Consider the following 17,769-nt stretch of genomic DNA (forward strand, 5'->3'; position numbering starts at 1 on the left):
TCTGCCTGCCTTCTGCTGCCGCCAATGCCTCTTATATGTCACTTAAAAATGTTTTTTTTTATGTACTTTTATCAGCCTCCCCACCTTCATATGAAGAACAAGAACTGCTGATATTACTCAGTCTCTCTTTATGCATCTCATGTCCCACAAATTCAATTACTATGTTTTCTTGGGAAGATAGTGTGCCAATCCCAAAAACTCTGCAACTCACAGATTTTACAGTTTATGACAACCTTCATCTCTTGACCTGATTGCGTCCTCAGGTAAATAATCTGCTTCAGGGGATTACCAAGTCTGATCCTTACAGTACCCAAGTCAAAATAATGGCAGTAATAGTAAACAAAAATAAATAGTATTGATTAAAGAGTGATCTAGTTAAATATTATGAAAATAATCAACTAGCAACATTGCTTTGACAAGTGGAATACAGATCAGACCACATCAACCCCACCAAGGTATTTCACCCTGTTATGTACCCCTAGGGTTCATATTTTCTGTGGACAACCACTTTAAAATGTCGGGAGAATGTCGGCTGTTAACCGAAAGGTTGGTGGTTCGAGCCCACCCAGGGTCACCATCAGTAATACCAGACTCCATCATATTAATCCATTTCTGCTGGTTCAGTAACCCGATCACGGGGTACGTGACAAATCTAAACTAGTTAACAAAAAAAAGAATACAGGTATTCAGTATGTAGCATCAGTTCAAGATTCAAGATTGTTTAATGTTATTTAATGTTTAATGTCAAGGAAAAGATAGTAATTGTTTCTCTGGACCCAATGCAGCACAAAAAAAAACACAAAATAAAAAAAAATACAATGAATATCAATACATGGGATAGCTATATACGTAGACTGATTGAATGTCCACTTGGCACAACACATCAGTACATTAGGCAACTTTGACAGTAAATGTTGGTTAGTGGATGGAAGGGTTGATCAGCCTTACTGCTTCAGGAAAGTAACTGAGTCTGGTCTGGTGGTCCTGATGTGGATACTACATAACCTCCTCTCTGATGGGAACGGGACAATCACTCCATGAGCAGGGTGGGTGGGATCCTTCATGATATTGCTGGCTTTTTTTTCCAGGTCTTTTCTGCACATATGTCCTTGTTCTAAATGAATACAGCACGGTTGTCATGGACCTTATAAAAACAGCTGTAGATGTGTGTGTCCCCACTTAATCATTCAGAGTATCCCCAACCAGAAGCTCTGGATGAACCATCTGCTGAGGCCCATACTAGAGGCATCCAAGTTTAATGACCAAGGAAGTTACAAGAGGTCCAGGTAGGATCTCTGGAAAGCCATCTCATGGGCAAAGTTGCAAATCGGAACTAAACTTGGAGCAATGCAGGATGATTGACAGGCGTGGCTGGGCTTGAACACTATCACTTCATATAAAGTTCAATCAAGCAACATAAGTGACAATAGGGCTTCGCTTCCAGATGAGCTCAATGCCTTCTTCCATCAAAACATGGAGGAGCCATCATGAACTCCTACAGCCCTCGATGATCCTGTGATTTCAGACTCGGAGGCCAATGTGTGAGTAGCCTTCAGTAGGGATATTCTACAAAAAGTATCCAGCTTCGATGGGGTACCTGGCCAAGTACTAAAGACCTGTGCTGATCAACTGACTGGAATGTTCATTGAGATTTTTAACCTCTCACTTTGGCAGTCTAAGGAACTCACCTGATTCAAGCAAGCTTCAATTATACTGATGCCAAAAATGAATGTGATAACCTGCCTCAATGATTCATCCACAGTGATGAAGTGTTTGAAAGGTTGGAGATGAAACATACCCTGCCTGAGAAGTGACTTGGATCCACTCCAATTTGCTTACTGGAGCAACAGGTCCACAGCCAATGCCATCTCATTAGCTTTTCACTCAACCCTGGAACATCTGAATAGCAAAGATGCATACATCGACTACAACTTGGCATTCAATACCAACTTCTCCTCAAAACTAATCAATAAGCTCCAACACTTGGTCTCAATATCTCCTTGTGCAATTGGATCCTCGATTTCCTCACTTGCATACCTCAGTCAGTTCCAACTGGCAAAAGCATCTTCTCCTCAATCTCTTTCAGCACTGGTGCACTGCAAGGTTGTGCGCTTAGCCCCCTGCTCTACTTACTTTACACTTATGAATGAATGGCTGAGCACAGCTCCAATGCCATATTCAAGTTTGCTGTCATAGGCTGAATCAAAGGTGGTGATGAATTAGCATATAGAAGAGAGACTGAAATTCTGGCTGAGTGGTGCCTCAACACCAACCTCTTACTCAACGTTAGCAGGACAATGGAGCTGATTATTAGGAGGAGTAAAACAAGAGGTTCATGAGCCAGTGCTCATTGGAGAATTGGAGGTGGAGAGGGACAGCAACTTTAAATTTCTCAGTGTTATTATTTCTGAGGAATTGTCCTGGGTCAAGCATTTACAATGAAAGCACAGCAGCACCTCTACTTCCTTAGAAGCTTACGAAGATTCTATAGATGTGTAGTGGAGAATATATTGACTGGCTGCATTACATCCTGGTATGGAAACACCAATGTCCTTGGATGGAGGATCTTACAAAAAGTAGTGGATATGGCCCAGTCCACCAGGGGTGAAGCCCATCCCACTAGCAAGCACATCTACACATGGTAGGCTTATTCAGAAAGGCACGGGATCCAGCAAAGTTTGGCCAGGTGGATTCAGAATTAGCTTGCCTGCAGAAGGCAGAGGGTCATGGTGGAGGAAGTACATTGGGATTGGAGGGTTGTGACTAGTGGCGTCCCACAAGGATAGGTTCTGGGACCTCTACTTTTTGTGATTTTTATTAACGACCTCGATGTGGGGGTAGAAAGGTAGGTTGGCAAGTTTGCAGACAACAGAAAGGCTGGTGGTGTTGTGGATAGTATAGAGGATTGTCGGAGATTGCAGAGAGACATTGATAGGTTGCAGAAGTGGGCTGAGAAGTGGCAGATGGAATTCAACCCAGAGAAGTGTGAGGTGGTACACTTTGGAAGGACAAACTCCAAGGCAGAGTACAAAGTAAATGGCAGGATACTTGGTAGTGTGGAGGAGCAGAGGGATCTGGGGGTACATGTCCACTGATCCCTGAAAGTTGCCTTACAGGTAGATAGGGTAGTTAAGAAAGTATATGGAGTGTTAGCTTTCATAAGTCGAGGGACAGAGTTTAAGAGTCGCAAGGTAATGATGCAGCTCTATAAAACACTGGTTAGGCCACACTAACCAGTGTTTCTCAGTGTTATTATTTCTGAGGAATTGTCCTGGGTTAAGCATTTACAATGAAAACACAGCAGCACCTCTACTTCCTTAGAAGTAGAAGTTTTTTTTTACTGTATCCAGTTCAGGTCGCCTCACTATAGGAAGGATGTGGAAGCATTGGAAAGGGTACAGAGGAGATTTACCAGGATGCTGCCTAGTTTAGAGAGTATGCATTATGATCAGAGATTAAGCGAGCTAGGGCTTTACTCTTTGGAGAGAAGGAGGATGAGAGGAGACATGATAGAGGTATACAAGATATTAAAAGGAATAGATAGAGTGGACAGCCAGCATCTCTTCCCCAGGGCACCAATACAAGAAGACATGGCTTTAAAGTAAGGGGTGGGAAGTTCAAGGGGGATATTAGAGGAAGGTTTTTTACTCAGAGAGTGGTTGGTGCGTGGAATGCATTGCCTGAGTCAGTGGTGGAGGCAGATACACTCGTGAAATTTAAGAGATTACTAGACAGGTATATGGAGGAATTTAAGTTGGGGGGTTATATGGGAGACAGGGTTTAAGGGTCGGCACAACATTGTGGGCCGAAGGTCCTGTACTGTATTGTACTGTTCTATGTTCTATATGAAACTTTGCAGCATCCATCATCAGGGACCTTCACCAGCCAGGACATGCTCTCTTCTCATTGCTGTCATCAGGAAGAAGGTACAGGAACCTCACCACCAGGTTCAGGAATAGTTATTACCCCTCAACCATCAGGGTCTTGAACCAAAGGGGATCATTTCACTTAACTTCACAATTAAAATGTTCCTACAATCTCTGGACTCACTTTCAAGGACTCTTCATCTCAGGTTCTCGATATTTATTGCCTATTTACTATTATTTGTATTTGCATGGTGTGTTGTCTTCTGTGCGCTGGCTGAACACCCAAATCACAGACACCACTTTCTCATGTTCATACTGCAGCAGAATATGCGAATCCCGGATCGGTCTCTACAGCTAGCTGAGGACCCACCAATAGACAACACTTTAGGATAACATCTTACTCGACTCGAGTGATCGCACTACAACGATTCCAGCGACACTAGAAACGCAACTCCAAAAACTCCCTCCAGAACTCCATCTCCCAGAATGCAGCATTGCCACGTTCCTCAAAGAGGAAGTTCACCTCCCTCCCTCCGCCTTGTCTCAGAGGTGAAGGCGAACATGGCTGCGCTCAGGACAACGCGGTGTATCCGTCAAAGCTCCCGGCTTTTTGCAAGTGCGGAACAGCCGTGTGTTCGAGGTCTTTGCACGCAGACCCCCGGAGAATCCGGTAAGCTGGCAATGCCTATTGCATTGTGCGCCTACCCTTAACGCAGCAGCTCTCCAGTCCCACAGGATTTTGGATTGGAGTGACATTTATAGTTTTGTTAATTGCAAAGCTGTCAACATAAAATAAATGTTGGTAAGATCACCTGCTCGCATGGTGATCTGATTTGAATCAAAACTTGTGTAGTCCTTAAACTGTGGCCTTTATCTGACCGGTATCTGGCCAAAGCCTGTTCTGTTGATTGTTGTTTCGTATGGCATAGCCCAGAAGGGCAGACGCGAGTCTGACCGTTCGGGAGCCGGGTTTGGAACAATCTTCGTCTGGCATCTCGTCCTGAGCCGTTCCAACATGGGTGGCCCTGTGTTGGCATCCCCTGATGGGGTTCTTGCAGCACGCAAGCCTCCACACGACATTAACCTGTTGATCCAGGTCTTGGAGGGTTCTGTTCAGTAAAAATGCTCATCAAATCGGAGCTGGTTTAAATTGAAATAACGGTGCTGAGGATGGGAAATATCTTACAAAATTAGTTGCTATTAAGTCCATCAGTTCTTTATTTCAGAAAATACTTTATTCATAAAATAAGTGTACATAAAAAGAATGTTCAAGTCAACATTTTCTTCACAATTTATGCTATTGCAATTACTTAATGTTATCATATGAATAATCATTCCTATACAATCCTAGAGCAAATAGTCAAGGGGTGAACAGATTTGAATCAATCAGTGAGTAGTGACAGAAGTCTTTAAACTGTGGGCTTCATCTCCTAAGTAATCTTTGCAGTGACAGCAGCCAGCTCTCAGCATATCTCTCAGCAGGTAGACCTCAACCCAAGTCTGCTAGTTTGCACCATATAGCCACGGACAGCATTCTTCTGTGGAAGTCCAATGTGGATCAGTTTATCTCAGAAAACATTTTATGCTGTATTGGTGTTTTACTTTGCTTCTGTTGACTGGATTCTTTCCAGTAGCAATCAATATCTGTCCTGCGTTCCTGGGAACAGACTATGTAGCACACAATCCTATTTTTGGTTTTAACTTTGACTATCTCTTCCCAGACTTTCCAAACAAGAGCATTGTTGAAGGAGAGGTATAGTAGTTTCATTTCCAGTGGAACCATCATTGTCGTGGCCAGTGTTCATCCAAGCATGGAAGGTTTAACAGAGAGCCTTCCTCACAGCCAGCCCAAAAAGGTCTTGGTGCTTTTGCAAGTACTGGTGATGAGGCATTCTATCAAATGACTGATAAGTGTCAGAGGAACACTCAGCAACATCCGTTGTATTAATTTTGTGCAGACTACTGCTTAACTGATTTGTTTTCAAAAGTGTACTTGGGATAAGATATACAAAGGGCAGGTGGCCGTAGAATAATCCATCTGAAAGCTGGACTCCAAGGCAATGTGACTGGACTTGTTCTGCTCAACACTAGGGGCAAGTGGAATCTCAAAGTGTCATGACACTTGCTTACGTACCGGATCACACACAAAGCCAACCATCCTTCATAGTAGTAGGTTTATTTTCATTTGTTGATCCTCATGTGATCCATTTCTGAACCCCAGATTAACTGGAAAATGTCTTGGGTGGCTGTTGCAGTGCAGTTGTGACATATAAGTCTTGCTGCTCTTAGATGAAGTAACAAGAGCACCTTGCACCGGTTGAGTGGATTCTGTCCATCACCCACAGAAAGTGATGTTGCTGCAAAATCAGTATTTTTAAATCTTATTTATATTACTCACTCTATTGCCTTTGAAAAGATTGAATTGCTGCAGAATCACTGCTGACTGAGTGTTGTTTTGAGTCTTGCTTCATGCGTGCAAGAATTGTTTCTTTTTTTTGAAGAGTAGCAGTTGGATATCAACAACCATCCTCACTTCTGACCTAATCAAGTGACTATTGCTCACATCATTGACTGAATGGTATTATTTAGCTGGAAGGAGATGAATAGCTTCAAAGGATTTTATCCCAGTTCTTTGGGGTATTAGGTGATACTGTACAATAATCAAATGAATAATGAGCATAACTCACATAAATAGTGTTGCACCCAATTCCATATACAAGGATATTTGTATTAAAATAGCAAATGATGGAAACTGGCAACATCTGTAAAAGGAAAAACAGGTAGTATTTCAGATCAGAGACCCATTTTCAGAATTGGGAAGGAGTTTGTAAATAAATGTTGATGTTGATTTGTGGAGTAGGTGGTTGGTAGGTAAAGGAAGTATCTACGATATGGTGAAATTTGTTCAAATAGGTACTAGGAGCATTTGTTTTGCTGTGGGAGGTGCCCGATAGGTACAAGTGAGAGAAATCTATGAACCAAAATCACATATGGATGACTCCTTCAGTCCTAAGACAGAAATAGTAAGGTACCTGAAATTGAAGAATTAGGCATTGAGTCTGGAAAGTTGAAATGTGCTCAGGCAGATGAGTTTTTGTTGAGCCTCGTTGTGAAAGTGCGGGAAGATGAACAGATTGGTCATTGAAACTGAGACTGGATGAAGGATAAAAGTAGTTATCACTCAGACATTTGGGGTGACTTCAGTGAACAGAATGGGGCTGATCTGCAATGTGTCAACCTGTCATCACTGCAGCGTAGATACCAACACATAATGAACACTGCCGTACACTGGATTGGAAGAAGCACAAGTGAAGGAGTGCTTCTGGAGAGATAGCCTGGGTCTCTGTATGGTGGGAAGTGAAGAAGAAGGGCAGGTTTTGTATCTCCTATATTGCAAAGGAAAGCTATAAGATTGCTAACAATTTGTGGGGAAGAAGAGGGGGCCAGGAAATCTGTGTTCCTAACAGCCACTCAAAATTATATTTGTCCATCTTGAGTTAATAGTCTTTGAAAACAAAATTAAGTTAATATGTGTAAATGGGCAACTATTTTTTTTATTTACATCTGATAGCACTGTACCTAATGTAGATTGGTTCAATTTTTTGATAGTTTATTGCTTAATTAGCCAGTCACCTCTCTAGCAGAGACAGAGAAGTCGGTGGGGACTGGAAGGTTTTTGTTCTTCACTTAATACAATCTAATGCACTGACAGGTAAGGTGCACCTGTAGGTCGAGCAGAGTGAATCCTGCAGGTGCTTTGTGCTGGAAGAGTTTTGTGATAAACTCCAGATGTATTCAAATGCAGATTACCCCTGATTCTGCTAAGTGTCATTGTACTTAACTAAATCAGATGCCTCCTAATGGAGAAGAAATTTCTGCATCCGGCGAGCGAGTCTAAACACGAGATTCTGCCGATGCTGAAAATCTTGGGCAACACATGCAAAACACTGGAGGGCCTCAGAAAGTCGGGCAGCATCTAGTGAGGGTAGCTCTTCCCATTCCTCCTTCTGATTGCCTTCTCACCCCATCTACTCACCTGTCTTTCACCTCTCTCTGGCTTCCCTCCTCCTTCCCTTTCTTCCGTGGTCCTCTGACCTCTATTTTACCTCTTCCACCAGTCAACTCCCAGCCTCTTACTTCATCCAAACCAACCCACCTTTCCCCTCACGTGGTCTCACCTATCACCTGCTAACTTGTACTCTTTTTCTTCCCCCAACCTTCATATTCTGGTTTCTGCCTGCTTCCATTCGAATGCTGATGAACGGTCTTGGCCTGAGACGACAACTCGTTATTCCCTTCCATGGAACCAGCTTGACTTGCAGAGTTCCTCCAGCATTATGCGTGTGTGCTGCTCAGGCAAACAAGCCTGTTTTGTAGACTTTTCAACAAGGAGCTGTGTTTTCCTGCATCAACAGGCAATAGTTGTCCTCACACTAATTCCCAGAGGTTAATAAATGAATGGGGCATGCAGGTAAATGGGAAGAATCCCTGTTGGCTTTTTCCAAGTTCTAAACTTGAACAAACTGTTGAAATGTAAATGCATTTTTAGCAGGGCACTGCTTCATCTTTATACATATATTTATCTTAACACAATATATGTGTGGCATAACAGTTGCAATATTGAATGAGCAGTTTAGAAATTACTTAATTTTACATACGGACTTTTGCCAGAATTTAAAAAAAAACAATGTAAAAGTGGAGTGTGTAGTTAGCCATGCTTGATAAAGCTCTATTGTTCCAGCTGCTAATGCCACCTGAGACACAAATGGCATCTGATCAGTGAAGAAGGAGCTAAGCCAGATGATGGGTTGAAATTAGGAGCAAGTGCAGGGGTTGCATATTGTGAAGTTAGACAATAGACAGGTAAACTGATTCCACTCAAACATAACCTGTTCCTAGTTCATATTTAGACATATCAAAATAAAACTTTTCATACAATGCACTCAGTTATATTCACTGTGCTATCAGCATGCACAAGGTATTCAATCTTTTCAAAATAAACTTAAATATTTGAGTGAAGTTGGGCACGTGAGAAATAAATTTGGTGGGTTTTTTTACCCTCTGCTGAAACAGTTTGTTTTAGTTGTATACTGATTCCCAACTCCCCTTCTGCTTTTAAAATTGTGGTCAATCTGATTAGGAACAGTCAGCATGGATTTGTGTGTGGAAAGTCATGTTTGACAAATCTTATTGAATTTTTTCAAGAGGTTTCGAGGAAAGTTGACAAGGATAAAGCAGTGGATGTTGTCTATATGGACTTCAGTAAGGCCTTTGACAACGTTCCACACGGAAGGTTAGTTAGGAAGGTTCAATCGTTAGGTATTAGTATTGAAGTAATAAAATGGATTCAACAGTGGCTGGATGGGAGATGCCAGAGAGTAGTGGTGGATAACTGTTTGTCAGGTTGGAGGCTGGTGACTAGTGGTGTGACTCAGGGATCTGTACTGGGTCCAATGTTGTTTGTCATATACATTAATGATCTGGATGATGGGGTGGTAAATTGGATTAGTAAGCATGCAGATGATACTAAGGTAGGTGGTGTTGTGGATAATGAAGTAGGTTTTCAAAGCTTGCAGAGAGATTTAGGCCAGTTAGAAGAGTGGACTGAGCGATGGCAGATGGAGTTTAATGTTTAAGTGTGAGGTGCTACATTTTGGTAGGAATAATCCAAATAGGACATGCATGGTAAATGGTAGGGCATTGAAGAATGCAGTAGAACAGAGTGATCTAGGAATAATGGTGCATAGTTCCCTGAAGGTGGAATCTCATGTGGATAGGGTGGTGAAGAAAGCTTTTGGTATGTTGACCTATGTAAATCAGAGCATTGAGTATAGGACTTGGGATGTAATGTTAAAATTGTACAAGGTATTGGTAAGGCTGAATTTGGAGTATTGTGTACAGTTCTGGTCACCGAATTATAGGAAAGATGTCAACAAAATAGAGAGTACAGAGAAGATTTACTAGAATGTTACCTGGGTTTCAGCACCCAAGTTGCAGGGAAAGATTGAACAAGTTAGATCTTTATTCTTTGGAGCATAGAAGGTTGAGGGGGGACTTGATAGAGGTGTTTAAAATTATGAGGGGGATAGATAGAGTTGACGTGGATAGGCTTTTTCCATTGAGAGTAGGGGAGATTCAAACAAAAGGACATGAGTTGAGACTTGGGGGGCAAAAGTTTAAGGGTAACATGAGGGGGAATTTCTTTACTCAGAGAGTGGTAGCTGTGTGGAATGAGCTTCCAGTAGAAGTGGTAGAGGCAGGTTCGGTATTGTCATTTAAAGCAAAATTGGATAGGTATATGGACAGGGAAGGAATGGAGGGTTATGGGCTGAATGCGGGTCAGTGGGATTAGGTGAGAGTAAGTGTTCGGCACGGACTAGAAGGGCCGAGATGGTCGGTTTCCGTGCTGTAATTCTTATATGGTTACGGTGACAGTGACAGGTGAGAAGGTGTTCAGACAAGTCATAGGGTCCTACAGTATGGAAGCATACCATTCGGTCCATATCCTTTTTGCTTGCTGCGTTGCACAGAGAGATTTTCCCACCTGCCTGTGTTTGGCTCATGGCCTTCTTAACCTCTCCTGTCCACATACTTATCTAAATGGTTTTCAAATGTTGCACCGTCTTCAACGAAGTGGCAGTTGATTGGCAATTGTCCGTCATTTTGTTCTTTGAGAATGTAAAGGATGTAAATGTCGTTGTCTGTCAATGAACCTTCACTTCTTTGTCTCCTACTGATACTAGCTTTGTTAAAGTTCCGTAGTGCTGTAATGGGTCAAATGCTGCTTTGGCTCGGCTGTAGCAATGTATAGAGCAAGGTTGTCCTGATGAAATTAGAACCGTGTATCCTTTCCCCCTATGCTAAAGTAATCCTTAAATATCCCAATCTTTCCATTCATATGTTCAATTTGTTGTTACAATGATCCCAAAAAAGTTGATAGAAACCCAGGAAGGAATGAATGAAAACAAATTCTGTGTTTTTTTTTTCATTTTTTGTAGGTTTTGCATTTTGTAAAAAAAAAATAAATCCGGAAGGGAAGTTGTATAATGGGGTTGGATGGGTACAGAGATTTGTGTGAGGCTACATCCAGGAATCCTGAGTTGGCAGCCCTGCTGATGACATATTCCTCAGTTATAGGCAATAGAGAGTCTGTTGGCTTCCAGCATCTGCAGTCTCTTTTGTCTTCAGAAGCAATTGTATTTGCATAATTGAAAGCCTTTTTTCATATATCTTGCTTTTGAGTGATGAGGGTTTTTTATATATGCACTGTAGATGTGGGGAAATGCCAAAAACTTGCAGTGATTTAAGCTACGCTTCCGGTGCCTTTCGAATACTGACTGACAACATATTGAGATATGAACTCGATATCTGAAAGGAATAAATTGTTTTAATCTAACACTTGAGCACTCCAAAGATGTAGAGTGGACTGGCCAAAAGAGTCTACCCCACTTTGAGCAACACACACAAAATGCTGCAGGAATTCGGGGTAGGCAGCATCTATGGAAATGAGAGGAGCCGATGAAGGGTCTCGGCCCGAAACATCGACTGTTTACTCTTTTCCATAGATGTTGCCCGGCCTGCTGAGTTCCTCCAGCATATTGATGATAATGTTTGGATTTCCAGCATCGGCAGATTCTCTCTTGTTTGTGATTGGATCACCCCACTTTGAGTTTGCCATTTGTTCGGTTAAAGTTCTAAAAGCACACATCATTTTTCAGTGTGTTGTGCTTTAAGTACAGTATGCTCTCAATTTTGTTTTTAAGGACAAAATGTTGTGTCCTTTGTGGACCAGATGTTGTATTTTTATTCAGCATCTGATAAGTTTCTATGCAGAAGCTGATTTCTGATTTATGTGTTGATTTGGCAATGCAAATTTAGTCATTAATGTTGGTGATCACAGATTACCATTAGGAGGTAGTGATCACAATATGATAAGCTTTTATCTGCAATTTGAGAAGGATAAGGGCAGCTCGGAGGTGTCAGTGTTGCAGTTGAACAGGGAAAACTATGGAGCCATGAGGGAGGAGCTGGCCAAAGTTGACTGGACGGGTAGCCTAGCAGAAAAGTCAGTGGAACAGCAATGGCAGGTATTTTTGGGAATAATGCACAAGGTGCAAAATCAGTTCATCCCCCAGAGAAGGAAGGATTCAAAGGGGGAAAAGGGGCCACAGTGGTTGACAAAGGAGGTCAGAAATTGCATAGCGTTTAAAAAAAAGGAAATACGATAGAGCTAAGGTGAGTGGGAGGACAGAAGTTTTCAAGGAACAACAGAACTTAACTAAAAAGACAATACGGGGAGAAAAAATGAGGTACGAACGCAATCTAGCCAGAAATATAAAGGAAGATAGCAAAAGCTTTTTTAGGTATGTGAAGAGAAGGAAGATAATTAAGAACAATGTTGGGCCCTTGAAGAATGAATTGGGTGCAATTATTATGGGAAACAGAGAAATGGCAGAAGAATTTAATGAGTACTTTAGATCTGTTTTCACTAAGGAAGACACAAGCAATATCCCAGATGTATGGATGGGCCAAGGACATAGGGTAACAGAGGAAATGAAACAGTTTGACATTCGGAAGGAAATGGTGATGAGAAGACTGATAGGACTGAAGGCTGACAAATCCCCAGGTCCAGATGGTCTGCACCCTAGGGTACTAAAGGAGGTGGCCCTGGAAATTGCAGATGCATTGGTAATCATTTTCCAATGTTCCTTAGATTCAGGATCAGTTCCTGAGGATTGGAGAATGGCTAATGTTATCCCACTTTTTAAAAAAGGAGGGAGGGAGAAAACAGAACTATCGACCTGTCAGCCTGACATCGGTGGTGGGAAAGATGCTGGAGTCCATAATTAAGGATGAAATAGTGGCATTTCTAGATAGCAGTGATAGGATTGGGTAAATCATGCTTGACTAATCTGTTGGAGCTTTTCGAGGATGTAACCAGTAAGTTAGACGGGGGAGATCCAGTGGATGTAGTGTACCTTGATTTTCAGAAGGCATTTGATAAGGCCCCACGTAGAAGATTGGTGGGTAAAATCAAAGCTCAGGGCATCGGGGGGAAGACATTGACATGTATAGAAAACTGGTTGGCAGATAGAAAGTGTAACCCCCTGAGTCACCTCAGGCTCGCTCAGCTCGTTCTTGTCTAGGGGGAGCAGCCTTCGGCCCCGCCAAACTGGGTAATCAGCTGGTGTGGATGCTGTGTGATGTCCCCGCCTCACCCAAAAACAGACAGTACACCTTAAGCGATTAAATGAGTACAATTTATAAAGGTTACTATAACTAAGAGATTAATAACGATACAGTATATATGAAGAGAAAAAATAAAGAAAAGGCGCCAAACTTATCAAAGTCCAAACCACTTCGTGCACAACCGCTGGAGCTCAATTACTGAAGTCTTCTGGCCACCATTCGATTCCCTCCGAACTCCTCGACTCACAGCTCAGGACCCTCTGAGTGGTCAACCAAGCACATCTAGCTTCATCCCCTCTCCTCGGAGTACCTCCTGGCCTCGGACCCCCGCTTGGGGTCCGATCCTCGCCCAGCTTACAGCATTGCCTCCTCTCTCACAACCCCCTCGCGCCGATCTCCCCAAAAGCCCATCAACAAAAGCTTACAGACTCAGAAGAAAGAACATTAATCCCCATTTGGTTTACAAAGGAATACAATTCTCGTTATCAGTAAATTTTAACCCAAACAAGCTTCCAGCACTCTCTCGCAACAAAAAAAACATTCCTGCTAGTTAACAAAACAAAGAAGCCCTTTTGATTACATACACAGTAACAAAGAAAAAAGAAGAAACCCCCTATACAAGGGTAGCGGTGAATGGGTGTTTCTCGGAATGGCAGGTGGTGACTAGTGAGGTACCACAGGGCTCGGTATTGGGACCACAGCTATTTACCATTTACATTAACGATTTGGATGAAGGCATAAAAAATAACATCAGCAAATTTGCTGATGATACTAAGCTGGGTGGCAGTGTGACATGTGATGAGGATGTTAGGAGAATTCAGGGTGACTTGGATAGGCTGAGTGAGTGGGCAGATACTTGGCAGATGGCGTTTAATGTGAATAAGTGTGAGGTTATCCACTTTGGGAGTAAGAACAGGAAGGCAAATTATTATCTGAACTGTGTAGAGTTGGGTAAGGGAGAAATACAAAGAGATCTCGGAGTCCTTGTTCATCAGTCACTGAAGGTGAATGAGCAGGTGCAGCAGGCAGTGAAGAAGGCTAATGGAATGTTGGCCTTTATTACAACGGGAATTGAGTACAAGAGCAAGGAAATCCTCTTGCATTTGTACAGAGCCCTGGTGAGAGTACGTGGAGTATTACCTGGAGTATTGTGTCCTGTTTTGGTCTCCAGGGTTAAGGAAGAACATCCTGGCTGTAGAGGAAGTGCAGCGTAGATTCACGAGGTTAATTCCTAGGATGTCTGGACTGTCTTACGCAGAGAGGTTAGAGAGACTGGGCTTGTACACGCTGGAATTAAGGAGATTGAGAGGGGATCTGATTGAAACATATAAGATTATTAAGAGATTGGTCAAGATAGAGGCAGGAAATATGTTCCAGGTGCTGGGAGAGTCCAGTACCAGAGGGCATGGTTTGAGAATAAGGGGTAGGTCATTTAGGACAGAGTTAAGGAAAAACTTCTTCTCCCAGAGAGTTGTGGGGGTCTGGAATGCACTGCCTCGGAAGGTAGTGGAGGCCAATTCTCTGGATGCTTTCAAGAAGGAGCTAGGTAGATATCTTATGGATAGGGGAATCAAGGGATATGGGGACAAGGCAGGAACAGGCTATTGATAGTAATTGATCAGCCATGATCTCAAAATGGCGGTGCAGGCTCGAAGGGCCGAATGGTCTACTTCTGCACCTATTGTCTATTGTCTATTAATAATGTGTGGGGGAGAATTATTCATCTCTGTCATGATTTGCTTCAGAAATTTATGGAAATGTTTTGGCAACATTTCACTTGATCCAGATACAGTATTATGTAGAAATTTAAAAAAAAATTACATACTCTTCTCTCTCCTTGTTTCACAGAGGTCAAAGCCACGGGTATCAGAAAACCTCAATTCATGGACAAAGATGTCCAGGGTATCCTTACCAGAATAACAGGCTTGAATCTGGAGAAGGTCTTCAAGCCTGTGAAGCAGCATTTGAAGCCACCTCAATACAAACTAATGACTGATGAGCAGCTTGAGGAGGTACATTTACCATTGGTTGTCAGTTCTGAATTTTTTATTTATATTTAAATAAATGAGCAAATGCATATCTACAGTGTTCCAACAACTCAAATATTTGTGAGAAGATGAGATAATCCATCTTCATGTTTAGATAGCAGTTGTTTTGAAATATAATGCAAGGTAAACAGTAAAAGTCTCTTAAGTTATTGGGGAAAGCAGTTCTTTAACAGTAGCTATTGTGTAATTTATTCTCATGGAATAAATTAATTTATGTTTGTATTTAATATGACCTGTCAGATTTGACAAGCACAACGATTCCATATTTGAATCCTGTGGCACAACAGCACAGTAAATGTGATTTGAACCCAGCTGCAGTTGGAAAGTGACTGACAGCTGAGTTTCTTTGCCCTCGTTCTGCAGGCTGATGGTGCATCCAAATAGCTGTGGTATATCTGACTGGATGAAAATTAGGGCCTAGCCAATCCGTGGAGAAGAAAATAGTGTTTTCTGATTAAAATCCTGCAGTTCCTCTGTATTTATTTGGGTTTGTCAAGTCATGACTGCCCTCACTCTGAGATCTCACTAAGTCAATAGACTATATATCCGAGAGGACTGGGAACTTCTCACATCCGGCAGGCAGCAAGGGTAGATTTGTTTTCTCACTGACTTGAATTCAGAGCAGTATAGATTTATTACACTATAGAACGAGACTATGTGGCACATTTATGTAGTTTTGCCCATTGCCCCACTCCTCTGTAGTTCTGCAAATTTTTGCTCCGCCATATATTTATCCAATACCTTCTCAAGCATCAGAATGGAACTTGCTACTAGCATGTCTGCAGGCATGGAGAAACACAAGTCTTGTTCATATTTTCAGTGAATGCAAGGCAAGTGAGTAACAAAATGACATGTAAGTCACCTACGATGATAGTGCATAATGGTACAGAGTTGGTAAGATGACTCATAATGGAGCAAAACCACTGACATAATTACAATGAATTTTCTCCAGACTCGGCTTAAAGCTGTAGAAGCAGCTAAAGATCATCTCCGCATGCCACCAATCCTGAATGAAAGAGAACCAATTTGTGATGTCCTTGCAGAAGATAAGATTCTTGAAGGTTTGGAAACAGCTAAATATGTCTTCACAGATATAACCTATAACATTCCACACAGAGTAAGTATTCTGGGGTTTGAATAGGCCTAACATTCCTACTCTTAACTTGCAAATTATACTGACTTTTCAGCATTTTTATTAATCTATTTGGGCTACAAAATGGAAATCAAGTTTGAAAACATAACCATTTATTGTGATCAGAGTAATTCATAAGCATTTAAGGACAGAATATATTGCTTATTATAGGAATGCATTAAAACACTGGTATTTCTTGTCGTATGCTAGAGGAGAGAATTGGTTTGCTAAAGTAGGCTAACATGTTTTGTTTAATGATTAAACAAATCTGTAGAATCAATAGTTCAAATGAACCAACTCATTGATTATGTTGGATGAGGATGTTACCCTTAATATCGGTAATCATTTTCCAGGGAATTTGAGCAGGAATGGTCCATTTAACCCCTCAAGTGCTCAGCTTTGGAATGAGATCACAGTTGTTGTTGTTAGCTTAATAGCTGTGCACCATATTCTTTAATAATTTTGGTTAATGATCAAACTGTAAATTGATCCAGCATAATTTGCTGATTGGTTCAGTGAGTTCCTAGCTGTTCTTGCACATAGTTGGTTTTTAGCTTCATGCCTAGAATGTTGGCATCAAGTTTTTGACTTTATTTTTCTGACACTGGACTAATCAACTGAAATGCAATCCTGTACAAATATCTTAGGCAGATATATAAAAAAATTCTGTAAAACGAAGATGCTTTCAAAAATAATGGAATGATGCTTCTAAATATTAAAAAAGCTATAAGAACAGTAAGCAGTTAAAAAAAAAACTAGATGAAATCAATAGGGTAGAGGCTTTGGGGTTCTGAAATTTAACTCATTCATTCTTTGGGGTGCTCCTATGTTTTCATGGATGTTTGCGAAGAAAAAGAATTTCAGGATGTACAAACCCCATTTCCAGAAAAGTTGGGATATTTTTCAAAATGTAATAAAAACAAATCTGTGATATGTTAATTCACGTGAACCTTTATTTAACTGACAAAAGTACAAAGAAAAGATTTTCAATAGTTTTACTGACCAACTTAATTGTATGTTGTAAATATACACAAATTTAGAATTTGATGGCTGCAACACACTCAACAAAAGTTGGGACAGAGGCATGTTTACCATTGTGTTACATCACCTTTTAATAACACTTTTTAATCGTTTTGGAACTGAGGATACTAATTATAGTAGATTTGCAATTGGAAATTTTGTCCATTCTTGCTTGATATAAGACTTCAGCTGCTCAACAATCTGTTGTCTGATTCTCCTGTTCATGATGCGCCATACATTTTCAATAGGAGATAGATCTGGACTGGCAGCAGGCCAGTCAAGCACACGCACTCTGTGTCTACTAAGCCACGCTGTTGTAACCTGTGCAGAATGTGGTCTGGCATTGTCCTGCTGAAATAAGCATGGATGTCCCAGGAAGAGACGTCACCTTGATGGCAACATGTGTCTCTCTAAAATCCTAATATACGCCTCAGAGTCAATGGTACCTTCACATACATGCAACTCACCCATGCCGTGGGCACTGATGCGCCCCCATACCATCACAGATGCTGGC

The 17,769-nt window shown here is 41.5% G+C and overlaps 1 protein-coding gene across 1 annotated transcript in view; it reads left to right on the plus strand.

Annotated features, from left to right (window-relative positions):
- Positions 1-4,389: 4,389 nt before the first annotated feature.
- mrps22 (mitochondrial ribosomal protein S22) overlaps positions 4,390-17,769 on the plus strand; it is a 46,183-nt gene continuing 32,803 nt past the window's right edge. The window contains exons 1-3 of the mRNA XM_059947993.1: positions 4,390-4,536; positions 14,904-15,067; positions 16,056-16,220. Coding sequence (XP_059803976.1) covers positions 4,428-4,536; positions 14,904-15,067; positions 16,056-16,220 — 438 coding nt within the window. The 5' untranslated portion in view covers positions 4,390-4,427. The remainder of the gene's footprint in view (positions 4,537-14,903; positions 15,068-16,055; positions 16,221-17,769) is intronic.

The sequence above is a fragment of the Hypanus sabinus genome, chromosome 2 (genome assembly GCF_030144855.1).
Source record: "Hypanus sabinus isolate sHypSab1 chromosome 2, sHypSab1.hap1, whole genome shotgun sequence".
NCBI classification, from domain to species: domain Eukaryota; kingdom Metazoa; phylum Chordata; class Chondrichthyes; order Myliobatiformes; family Dasyatidae; genus Hypanus; species Hypanus sabinus.